At 37.7% G+C, this 13,575-nt stretch overlaps 1 protein-coding gene across 1 annotated transcript in view; it reads right to left on the minus strand.

Moving 5' to 3' along the window:
- The window catches only part of LOC114031725 (lipoxygenase homology domain-containing protein 1-like), a gene marked incomplete at its 3' end in the record, with an annotated part of 576,714 nt that overhangs the window by 484,685 nt on the left and 78,454 nt on the right, over positions 1 to 13,575 (minus strand). The window contains exons 3-4 of the mRNA XM_027846874.1: positions 9,994 to 10,647; positions 8,575 to 8,746 (exon numbers count right to left, since the gene is read on the minus strand). Of these exons, the coding sequence (XP_027702675.1) occupies positions 8,575 to 8,746; positions 9,994 to 10,647 (826 nt within the window). The remainder of the gene's footprint in view (positions 1 to 8,574; positions 8,747 to 9,993; positions 10,648 to 13,575) is intronic.

A 13,575-nucleotide genomic window follows, 5' to 3' on the forward strand; every position in this document is an offset into this window, starting at 1 on the left:
TGTTATCCATATGGGTCTTTTTCATGCTCACATTATTGTTCTCATCTCTGAAAGAATTGTTGTTTGACCATAGTAAATGGGGTAGTGTTGAAGTCCATAAATGGAAGTCACCAAAATTCTCAATGTCAGATGCTTTCCGGTATACAAATCCCCGGTCATTTTCATTTACTGGTTGGATGACAGCAGTTAGTATTGGACAATGCTGACCACAAACAGCATAGAGCTTATCCAAAGAATCACCTTCCTGAAGAATTGCACTATTCCTGTTATTGAGAGGTGATGGCTGGCTTTTAATAGGTCCATCAGTTCCAGGATGTCCCACAGGATGTACCTTGTTCCCAGGCATGGTATATACACAGGTGAGAGCTGTACATACCTTGCTTGGTTGCTGATTATCCTTCATTTTTTCATGAAGACTTGGTATACTATCAGCGTTGACAGTTTTATTTTGAATCCCTAATGAATCGTCATGAAAAGGGTCTGAATCACTACCATGAGGCATATTAAAATAGTTAGACCTAGGTTCAAGGGGTTGAGCCATTTCTTCAAGTTCTGAAGAAGATATGTCAGCCAGGGCTGGCCCTTGGTCCAAATTTCCAAAATGTGAATATGGAATCTCATCACTATTGTTATCAAGTAGTGTATCTGCTGATGTAGTCTCTGCATTGCCATACATACCAGTGTTATCAAGGGAGGATAACCTTAATAAATGGTTTTCTTTCAAAAGCCATTTGCCTTTGTCAATGAGGACACCCTCATCTGTACCCCTAACAGGCTTGGCATGATTATACTGTTCCATACAATGTCCTATGCCATCTTGTTCATGATGGTTGACTTTTACTCCATTAACAGATGGTGTGAAAGAAGAATCCTCAGCACAGGTAATACTACCACACATTCCTTCCTCCCAAGAGCTTTGTAATGTGGGTGAATGATGTGACACTTGCTGAGGAGAATTAAATGTCTGACATTGACTGTTATAAGGACTTGCTTTCTGAGCTCTCTGGGTAGATTCTAAAGAACTGGCTTGAAATGCTTGAGAGCTATTTGTAGGCCCAATAAGGAGACAAGGCTTAATAGCTTCTTCACCATAAAGTTTTTCAATGGTTCTTTTTACAAACCCAGTATTATATTCTCTCTCCTGAACGATTTCATCTCCACTTTCATTTGTCAGGTCACTGGATGTTTTATATGTAGGCTCACTCTCAGTATCTGGCCTATAGTCTGACCAATCAGAAATTACTGGACTTTTTAAACATTTTCTAGATCCAAGAGAAGGATTTGAATGATTTCTATTGTTCACTTTCATTTTTACTTGCACATTAGTTTCTCCTTTGTGGGTGTCCTTTTCTGGACTTTGCTTAGAATCATAACAAAAAACTAAAGATGGTGGTTTAGTCAATCTCTTCTCATAAGATTCATCATTCCTTTTTTCTTCTTCCACAATGCCTCCATCAGACAAAGCAGTTAATTCTGGATTTTCATTTGTTTTTGTCTTCTCTCTTGTTCCCAGGTTAGCATGCCCTCCTACATTTTTCTGTACATTGAAGTTAGTCTTGTCCTGATTTTCAATCTCTTCAAAGGATTCTAGTTCTGAAATATTTCTTTCCCCTGAAGTCATGCTGTTAGTTGTGGAGCCTGGTTCCTCAGAAGTCCTTGAGTCTTCCTTATCAAATGACATATCTGTATTTTTATCCTGAGATTCATTTAGCAAACCATTTTGAAACTCTGCCAGAGAAATCTCTTCTTGCTTTTCACTAAGCTCCATTATTGCTTCATTTGGGAAAGGACTGCAATTACTTAAATTCCCCATATTCTCATTTTGCAATGGAGCTAATTCATGAATACTCAAGTCATTTAACTCCTCTGACATAATGAGGTCCTCTTGTAACCTATCTAACCTTTCTAATTCTTCAATCAATTCCAAGTTGTCAGTTTTTTCCTCAGAATTTAAAATGTCATTTGGAATGCAAGTCATACTCATAACATGGGCTTCTTCGAGTGGGCAAGGCAACACAGAAGGGCAGGTCTCACTTTCTTCCTCACCTTCATTATGGGAAAAGTCTTCTTCCAGAAAACAGGGCTCATCCAAAGAGCAAGTCTGATCCAAAATAAAATCCTCAGTGGGAGAAAAGGCATTGCTGAGAGCACAGGCCTTATGGGAAATGGGGGCTTCTTCAGTGCCATAGTGCTTGACAGAGTCAGCTTCATACAAATCACGGGCTTCCTTGGCATTTTCATTTCTGCTGTGTTTTGTAACATTTTGAATTTCATCTGCAGATGAATTTGCAGAGACATCCACGGGGACTTGTTCTTTCCCAATGAGTCCTAAGCAAGTTGTGGCTGATTCCTTTAAATGTGAAACAGCAGTTTTCAAATCATCAGCTTTTTCTGCAATGGCAATATGCTTTAAAAACTCCAACAAGGTAAATATCTCTGAAGATTTAGAGGTCGTGTTGAAGTCATCATCTTGGCAGATGGCCTCCAAACTTCCCTTCAGGTTTAGTAACATTAGCCATGCTAAAATGAGGTTAGTGGATACACTACGTAAGGGAGAAGAAAGAGAAGAAAAATCTGAAAGTGGACATGATATTTTAGCAGTTCCATTTTGACTTTTTTGAAGGTTTAGGACAAATGCTTGGATCTGGTGAAACAACAGGCCAGACAGAAGGTCCTTTGGCAAGTTGGTTATAATCACACTACTGTCTCCAGCACTAACCTGAACTGCCGCCTCCACACTTTGTCTTCTAAAATCTGGCTTTTTCCCCTGGGGATCAGGGCCTAACTCAGAATTTTTGGTGGAATCTTGAGTCTCTTCTTTAGCTGCTTGGATCTTGGTATCATACTCAAGGAAGACTGATGGTGTGACCTGTTCTCCCAAAGAAGCATCAGTCAGAGATCTAATCTGTCTTTCATAGACCTCTTTGGCAAGTACTTCAACAGTGTTCTGGTTAATGGGAGATTCAGTTGCCACTTCATCAAAATTATATTTCTCCAGGGGTGGATTCATAGATGTCTGTGCCTTGTTTTCTATAATATCTTCACTTTCCTTCCCAGAAACAGCTTGGATAAGATGAGGAAAACAATTATCAGTATAATTTCCAATGTCCCCTTCCTTTTTATTTAGTGGGGTTATTTTCTCAGATGGTAAAGTGGGAGGTGGAAATACATTTTGCAACCAGGTCTGTATATAATTCTGAACAGAATGATGAGCAATATCATCTGGAAAATCAATTTTTTTCAGAGAAGTGAGTGAATGATCCCAGGTTCTGGAATGCTGTTTGTTTTCAACAGTGTCTGACTTCAATTTACCCAGTTTTTGCTTTTTCTGATTTTTTAGAGATGTGTTTAAATTATTCACTTTTGAAAAAATGTTCTTCTTTTCAGTTCCTATCATGTACCCTGCTGCCACAGACTTCCGTACATAGAAAGACTTGGGGACTTGGTTCCTGACTTTAAGTATGTGATGTGCATCTTCAATACCAAAAGTATTTTTGCAATATTTAATGTCATTCTGGGGAAAATCTTTTTTCTCCAGACTACTTTCCTTCTTTATAGATCCTGCAAAGCTCATTTTTTTAACTGCTTTGTGTTTTGCTTTGCCTGAAAAAAGTCCATTATTCTTGATTCTTCTAGCAGCGGGGACTTGAGTTGATGGGAGTGTCTTAGAAATAGTGAGGTCTAGATTGCTTTTAGAAGATACACCATTTGCATAGACAGTCCTATTGGCTGCCTTCTTGCTCCCAACCTGAAGTACCACGGTTCTTTCTGTACAGTGTGAGCTCGGTGACATGGCTTCCTGGATTGTTTCACTGTTGAAGTCCACCTTCTCATTCTTATCAAGACTTCTTTTAATTGCATTCTCCCTGTTGAGCTGACTCTGTTCTGAATTTACCACTTGCAAGTGAGACTTCTTCCCCTTTTTCTTTTTGGGTCCAGAGGGTAAAATCAGCCTTTCACTGGTAGGGGTGCTTCTTAGCCCACACTGAGCAAACTCACTCACTAGTTTATCAATGTTGGTGGTTACAGTAGAAGGATCCATTGAGGTGGGGACCTCAGAAATAGTTTCACCATGGGACAATTCAGTTCCAGACCCACTGACACAAAAGTGGGTAATGTCTGCTGGAAGAGGTCTAATCCTGTCATTGATTGTATCATAAGGCATAATATTCTTCATACAAACTATACCTTCTTCCATAACTGATTTATCCTGGACAATCTGTGACAAACTATCATTTTGTGCCACCTCTAAAGTCTTTTGACTTGTAATTTCTACGAGGTCACCACTTTTTGGGCTAGACAAAAACAGCCTGTCTTCAGTTTTGCTTTCAAGAGAAGCCTTGGGTAGATTCTCACTATTGAACTCAGCAAGCTTTGGTTTGTTAGTCACTGATGACATTTTACTGCTAGAATGTGTGAACATGTGATACTCAGATTTGCCTTCTCCATCTTCTCTTTCTTCACTATAGGAAAATTGCCCAATCATCTTTTCTTCAACCTCTGTTTCAGATACCAAAGTAATGCTTTCTACTCGAGACTTCTTTTGCCGCACTCTTCTGGGACCAGGTGTTGGGGGCCGATGAAAACGATGCTTGACCTGATGCTGAGGCATCTCACTGACATCTGTGTTCACAGGAGTATTCTCCCAAACAGCACCATTATAAATGTCACTTTCTCTGCCTGTCACTTGAGAGTTTGTTTCTTTTGCCAAGTTGTCCTCTTCATTTTCACATTTTTCCAAGAATGGGACATCTGTGGATTGGGTACAGGTAGAACTTTCTATAGCAGGTGACTGATCCTCTGTCCTGATCGGAAAACCACACGTCTCACTCTTTTTGTCGCCGTTAAGAAGACCAACTCTACGGACAGTGGTTGTCCACTTTACCATCTCTTCCTCTCTTATCTTGAATCGAATGTTCATCTCAACTGTCATAGTGCCATCTTGATTAACAAGAATTGATTTCTCAATGTCATCTTCAGAAGGTACTATTGATATGTCCTCACAAGCCTGAGAATCATTTTTTTCCAAGCCCAAGTAATTGTCAGGGGCAAGAGAGCAGTCTGAATTGCAATCGTTACTATAAATTTTGTCAGAAGAAAGAGAGTAAATCTGAGACCTCGGGCTTGAAGGCCTGCGCATAATCACTTTCAAGATTTCAAGAGTAAATGTCACCCGAAATCACAATATGGTGCAGAGGTGAAGAAGACAAAGGATCCAAATGGAGAAAAGCAGCAAAGGAAAAAGATAGGAAAAAATAGAAAAGCAAACCAATTAGTGTAGGAGAATATAATGAAATAAATCAAATAAAATTAGATAATGGGTAAAATATAAATTTTCAATTATCCTTTCCATGATCTCAACACAGCTCATTTTAGAAGGGTCCCATGTAAACCAGAACAGTGTACTTGTATACCCTGGATAAGGTTTCCATATTGCTCCCACATTTGAAAATTGTTCCCCCATAAGTTACTATCCATTGGACACTTTGAGTCCTCAAATATAAAATGCGTAATGTTGTTACTGTTGTTTGGACCAAACCTGTGATTTCATTAGTCCAGAAAATTCCCAATGAGGAAACTCCCTCTACCAAAGCGGGTCAGCAATTACTCTGCCATCTATGCTCTCTCTCTCTCTGTCTCTCTGTCTCTCTCTCTCTCTCTTTCTCTCTTTTATTTTTCAACTTTTCTTATTGAATTGGCTGTGTAAAAGACATATTTCTCACATGGAGAATTCTAGTCATGAATAAAGGCCACAAAAATACGGCAACAGTGAGTTGCACATCACAGAGTAACAATCATTTTGGAAGAAAAAAAATAATCTGAATTTCTGTATAACGCAACTATAAAAATTAGCAAATTATGTGAATGACTTGTGAATACTCAGAGTATAACCAAACATAACCTAGGCAACTTATATTTTTTGTAAGTAGTCTTCCATTTCATTGTGGCATAGCTGGCCACAAATCCAGGAACACCAGGGTTCAAGTTCCATATCTGGCACATACAAGCTATGTGACCTTGGGCAAGTCATTTAACCTCTAAAATTGTGGATTATGGAGAAGGTGTTGAGTTGCATTGATAAGGAAGCTTTTTCATCTGGGAATTTCCTATTCCCATGAAATCACAGGATCGGTTGCTATTCTTATTATCATCACTATCACCATCTTAGCATCTGTCCTCTTCAAGTCAATGAACTCCATTTTTTAAAATTTATTTTTAAGTTTTGTACACTGCCATTAGGTAAATAAGCCTCATTTGAATTCCTCTGGCTTTTTTCTTATTTTTGTACCTGTTTTAATAATCACTTTTATATTCATTTCAATTAACAGCTTTAAGAGTAACTACATTGAAAATTAATTCCCTTGAAACAAACTGCATGGAATCCTTTAAATTCAGTTGATTACCTACCAAAAGGCACACCCTCTGACTAATCTAAGATAGCACAAACACCTCCAGCAGAGGCAGGAGCAAAGCTGGGATCCACATCACATTTATTTTGTTCGATTATTGTTTTCATTGTCAAATGACTCTTCAATTCTCATCATCTCCAAATATCCACTGGTCTTTTTTATTGTCATTAGAGAGTAGCAGTAGATGCTTTTGGTGATATTGCAGTGGTACACTGGTAGCCATAACCTGGCCTTAATTTGAGCAGAATCTCTCAGAGTGGAGGAACTCAGCCTCAGGTCCTTTTTATTACAAGCATAGGAAAAAACTACTATAAACAGTGGCATCATGGAAAGAAAAAGAGACCCAGGATTTATTTTCTTTCCTTTGAAAATATTTTTTATAAAAAGAGACTGAACTCAAGGACGCACTCCACTCTGACCTCATTTCAATGGCAAGCAAGTGAAACATTGCAATGCTGTCTTTGAATCCATATACCTCCTTTAGATTTGTAAATGCAAATTTTTAAATTAAATTTGTTCAATTCAATCATTACTTCAGTCATTTTTATGGGACCAGGTGAAGATACATAATACTATAGATTTAAAGACTTCATATCTTCCAAAGATCTCCAGCACTGCTTTATATGTATGACCTCATTTTTCCGTCTTTAATAGAGACAGATTGGTAGAGGGGAAAGAACATTGAATTTGGAGATAAGTCAAGTCAACAGGCATTTATTAAGCACCTATCATGTGTGAGGCCCTGTGCTAAGTATTGGGTCTGAGCACCTGAGTTTGAGTCCTTGCTCCGTCACTATCATCTAAATTACCAAGTGTAAGTCACTTAACACCTTGGGCCTCACTTGCCTCATCATAAAATGAAGGGGTTGTCTATAGCCCTATAATCCTTACATTATTAATAAGTTATATTCATAAAACACATTCTACAACAAAAGTAGTTTTCCTTTTTCAAAGATAGCTTTACAAGAGAATTTTTCTTCTACCTCAGTTAAAAATATTGAGATGCAGTTACTAAAAACATAGGAAACACATTTCTGTCAAATTGTATTATTCTGACCATATATAAGAATTGGTATATATGTTACAGTAGAGTTATGTGGCTGACAAATCAAATATTAATTCCTTAAGAATGAGTGAGGCACTCATTACCTACCACTATCAAAACAAAACATATAGTATTCAAAAGGCCAAAGGGGTTGAAAATAAAAAGGTGCAAGTGACAATAACTATCATTTACCCAAAGTTTTCTCTGATAACACTAAGTGCCCTAGAACCAATATCATGATGGAAAATGCTTAACAACTATTTCTCCAGGAAGAAAAATATACACAAGATATACTTTTAAGTTTAATCTTCATTATTAACATTTTCCCCATCATTTTCTTAAATCTAGACAATCACCAAAACAATCACTTATAGCATTTGAAGGTTTCTGAAGTTTAAATGATCACAGTGAAACTTTACTAATTGGGTCTTATGAACCAGTTCAAGCTGACTCCATCATATATGTATGTGTATATGTATGTATGTACATATGTATATGTATATGTATGTCTATTTGTACAGAGCACCCATCACAGCTTACAGCATTTTCTTCAGAATCAGCAGCCCAAGGTTTTTGGTTCTCTAGACTGAACACTTTGAATCTTTTCTCTAAACTAATGAAAGGTGGATTGAAAAGTCCTGGATTGATTCAGGAATGACTACAAAAAGTTGGGAAGAATGGAATTAAGGATCTGATAAATTATGGCAATTCTGCTCATTTGCTGAAACAAACTGAATGTCACTAGATAATTTTGGTGCTAAGCTATAATATCACTGCAGAATTCAACCAGGTGGAAACCACGACATTTCCCTTCTGCTTGAAGCAAGACATCACACAACCTGTTTGGTTTATTCAGCTTGGCATAGGTTGTAGAAAGGAGGAGATGTGACAGTGGTTCAGGCAGGTACCTTTTTTTCATGATCAAAAAATAAAATGAAAAACATTACGATATATGGGATAACCAAATCCAGATTAGAATGAGAAACACCTTTCAGTTTTCATTTCTCTTTTATTTTCTTTCCTACAATACAAGAAATTGGTCCATTTCAACATGTATTTTCTCTTGCTGTCAAAAACCTTATGAATAAAAATAGAAGCTCTATTTTCGAAGTGACTTACTTTTTCTGCCTTCTGGTTTAGTTTGTCCTTTTGGGTAAATGCGTTTGGAGGTCCTTGGTAATTGATCAGGAAGCAGGTACTTCAGAAGGTCATAATTTCCTGGCTTAAATGGTTCTCTTCCTGCAGCCACCACAGCTCCAGAGCTCAGTATAACTGCCTGTAGGCTGGGCACCTCAAAGAAAGAGAAAAAGTCACATCAGCAACAGGCAACAATATGCATTTTGGAAAGTATGGCCACAACGGCTACATGTAATAAAGGTTTTTATTCCTTCAACGTGGTCATTTTCAATTCTAACCTACATCTCAGATGAGATCATGTATGTAAAGGAGATTGTAAACCTAAATAAATATATATACATATATTTATTTATTTTATGTATGTATATATTGTATATATTTTATTATTCATATATTTTATATATTTTACGGTATATAGTTGTTATTATTATTTTATTGCCTCAATCAGCTCAATAAATATCCTAGGCTTATAGGAAACAAACAAAAATTTATTGAACTCCTAGGGTAGTAGGTGAAAGTTCTTTGTGCTTTCAACACTATTTTTCCCCTCTGGACCTATGATTTCATCTGCACACAGAACTCCTACATTGGAAATTCTTATTATCCATCAATTCTACTATAGCTTTAAGCTTTAAGAGTTGTCTGAGCCAGGATTAAGTGATGTGTCCATGTTGAACAGCGAGAATGTGCCAGAGAAAAAACTTGAACCCCAGGCCTTCCTGACTCCAGGGCAGGTCCTCTATGAACCTCACATGCTATTTCTCATTATGCAAATTTGAAAGAAAGAAACGGCAGGTCCAGTCTCCCTGAAGATCCTATGGTATAGCTAGGGAAATATAACAACATATGGGATGACACATCTGTCCTCTGTGTTCCTCAACCCCAACCCCCAAGAAGTATTCAAGGTGTTGCCAGTCTTACACCTTACTCTGAGCTAGAGAATGAACTGCCTGTAATATAAAGTACTCCTCTAGTTACACACTAAAGTCAGCAAAGAAGATACCTATACACACTTTTTCCTTGTGGACACATAAAGAAGTCAAAGATATTGCCCTCCCCACCCCAAGCACCCAAATTAAATATAACTTCTAGTCCCATTCATTGTTATGCCTGCTTACAGGACAAACCTTAAAGAGCAGCCATTTTAGTTTTAATATTATCATTATGGTTCCTCTGATTAAATGTATTCTCCTTGAGGGCAGGAATGATTTTTTTTTTTGCATACCTATGGCCAAGCACAGTACTTAACATATAGTAAGAGCTTGATGAATGTCTGGTAATTCCTTAAATAATTTATTGATCAAGCATTCCTGAAACAAAAAGAGTAAATAAACTTCATTCCAGTAGTTGGTGACAATACCACTAAGTAGGGGTAGCTTTCTCTCAAATGTCCCTTCTTACCTTTCTTCCATCTGTAGTATACAGCTTCACAACTGGGTATTGCATGAGCTCAGTCAGATGTTCCAGAAAGGCCTCAAAGTTCTGGGTGATCTTCCTACTCAAAATTATAATGTGCCTAGTCCTTGGATCACCATTTTTGAAAACTAAGAGCTTTCTGGGGGTCTGAACCACCACAGGAAGCTCTCGACAAGCCGGGCCAAACTCCTTTGCCCTGGCCAGCTGCGCAGCTCGGCGACGAGCACTGAGAGGTCTAGTGCTCTGCCAGGGCAGGGGCTTCTGGCGAGCCTTCTCCAGGTCAATGGGTTGTATTTTCTTCCTGTGGGAACAGATGTATGACCTGCCATCCTCTAGGTCCTCCAGCTTGGTGATGCTGTGGATACCCCGTGGGGTGCTGATATTCCTGACTCCAAAGGGCAATGGGACCTTCCTAGACAAGTTGTCAAGCAAGGCATCAAAAGTCTTGAAAGAGCGAGGGTTGACAACCATCTGGATCCCACTGAACTGAGGGTCTCCACTCTTATAAAAACTAATTCTTTTGGCCACAACTGGCTGAGTGACATTGAAGTGTCGAGGATAAGAAGCTTGGCCTTCAGAAGAAGCTGCATGAATCATTGAAAAGTTAGTGGAAGGAGTTTCACTCATTTTGACTGGAATCTAGAGACAAGGGGAAAAAAGGAAAATTCAAACAAATAATAACAAACCCTGCAGTAATAGTAATAATAGCAATAATAAGAGCTAGTATTTGTATAAGTGTTCATTTGTTGTCTTGTTTGATCCTCACAATTCTATGAAGTAGATCCTATTATCTCCATTTTATTGATGAGGAAACTGAGGCACAGAGAGGCTAAGGAACTTAAAGAAGATGGCACAGCTAGTAAGCGTCTGAGACAGGATTTTAATCTCAAGTCCAATGGTCTATATCTTCTGTGATCCCCCTATCAATGGTTCCCAAATCCAAACTTCAGAGAACTGGAAAGCCTTCAGAAAATTTCCACTAATTGCTAAAACCACAGTCTCTGAACTGGAAAGTGAGCTGTTGTGGAGGGATTTGTTTGGTTCTGGGTTGTATTTTTTTTTTGTTTTGTGCTATTTTATTGCATTTTTGGTTGTATTAAATCACCTTAATTACTGGAGTCTTAAGAAACAGTAAGCATTCCCCACAGCTTAGAAATAACGGTAAGTTCTAAAGAAAAACTGAACCAATTGAATAAATGTAATCAGCATTCTAAAGATGAAAAAAAAAAGTATATTTGTAATTTAAAACTCGCTATAAATCTGGCCCCAATCACCCACTTAAATAGATCCAAGCTGTTATCTAAGATTCCCTCATATATCACCAGTGTAATTTGCAAATCTTATCTGCGTATTCTTTAGGAAAATGTATTCAGAGATCAGAATAGAACTTAGATGTTTTCTTCCAATGGATGAAAGCAATTATGGTGCTTGAGAAAATAAAGACAGAATAGCACAAAGCAGAAAGAGTGGGAAGTTAGAGGTTCCAGCAGAGGAGCTGAGTCAGCAAATTGTAATCCTTTCTCATCCCTGTCATGAGAACCGCTTACTTGACCTTGGGCAGGTTGCATAATCTCTCAGTACTTACTCCTCCATCTATAAAATAGAAATGATGAGAAGTCTTTGTCTGTTTCATAATAAAAATATAACAAACCACTCACATTTAGATCATACTTCTAGATTCACATCACCATTTACTGATGATTCCTATCTGAACAGATACCTACACAGTGTCCATGTTGATGGGTTCTTTTTCTACAATGGTAGGGTTTCAGAGGCATTTTTCTCTTCATGTTTAAATTTACATGTATAAATACATAACTGTGTCCTCTGTCCCTTTAGCCAATAGAAAGGTTTTTGAAATCTAACTAAAAGATACAACACTTATTATTCTTATGCTGCTGAGCTATGGTGGAGATTAAGGAGTTAACATTGGTAAATCAGTTGGGCTAAATAGGACTCTGTAAGAATAATGCATTAAGCTGTTATGCTCTAATATAGGGCAAACTAAAAACTTTCAAAGGCAATGGGTCAGCGTGTGTCCTCCTTTAGTCACACACTTCTCCTATAAAAGTAAAGGAAATACAGACTATCCAAAAAGCAAGAATATTACATTCTAATGTCAGTTCTGTTTTGCACTCTATTGGGTGCCCTGACCACGTCTCTATCTGCTGTACAGCTTTCTCTTCTGCCACGAGAGCCGTCACCAATCAATCATCTCTTCCTCTTATCTTTGTAATCCATCCATTTTTCTTAGTTACAACATGCTTTTCATTCTATAAACTGATAGAATAGCATTACAGAACACACATTAATTCTATTCAGTTCAACAAATGTGATGTGCACTGTGCTAGGTGCCAGCATACTCCCTACCCATAAGGAGTTAACAATCTAATTGGGGAAGGGTATAACATTGACACAAATCATGGATATGACACCTTAGCTGGGCCTTGAAAAAAATAGGATTTCCATGGGCAAAGATGTAAAGGGTGTGTGCTCCAGGGATGAGGAATGGCCTGAATGGATGCACAGAGGTAGGAAAGTAGAAAATAAAGTCAGGGACCAGTTCAGAGTCCAATTTAGCCAAAAGGTAGAATATGACCAAGTGTGCTGGCACATCTTATAATCCTTGATGCTAGGGGAGGCCAAGACTGGTAGATGGCTTGCACTTGGGAGTTCTGAGCCAAAGTAAGGCTAATGGCCAGATTAAATCTGGCACCAGTATGGTGAGCACTTGGGAGCAAGGGGTCCCCAAAAGCTGCCTAAAGAGGGGGAAAGTAGCCCAAATCAGAAATGGAATTGATCAAAGCTTCCATGCCCAGAAGTGGCTGCTGTACTTCTAGTCTGGGTAAGATAGGAAGACCCAGTATCAAAAAAATTAATGACAAAAAATAAAACAGAAAATGTGCAGAAGGGAATAGAATGACATATATAATACTTATTAATATTTATTTCTACCTATTTTAAGTGAAGTTAATTCTTTGCATTTTGAAGTTTGTAGAAAAATATAAATATATATAGATGTATGTCCATCTATCTATACAAATATATGCCACACATACAATATCTATATATATACACACATATGCTTACCTGATCATATACATATATGTATTAATATGTACCTACATTTACATAGTTTAATTTCATTTGTGTGTATATATGGAGATATGTATATATAGATATGTGTGTATGTACATATATGTTCACATACACATATGTATATATATGTATATTTCCCCCTAAACCCTCCCCACCCCTATATCTTCCTTATTATTACAGAGGACAACACCATTCTCCCAGTTCCTCAGGCTCATAACCTGGGAATCATCCTAGATTCCTCACTATCTCTCACCCCCTATATCCAAGTTATTGTCAAGGCCTGTAGATTTTACCTTTTCAGCATCTCTGTTTACCCACACATATATATGTATATATGCATACACACATATATACACATATACAAATACATACACACATCCATATATGTATATTTGGAACTAACTTCAGAAAGAAGTAATTTAAATCACAGTTTAGTGTACCCTATTAGTCTAAATCAACAACAACAAA

This window comes from Vombatus ursinus, unplaced genomic scaffold (genome assembly GCF_900497805.2).
Source record: "Vombatus ursinus unplaced genomic scaffold, bare-nosed wombat genome assembly UNPS02015255.1, whole genome shotgun sequence".
NCBI lineage: Eukaryota > Metazoa > Chordata > Mammalia > Diprotodontia > Vombatidae > Vombatus > Vombatus ursinus.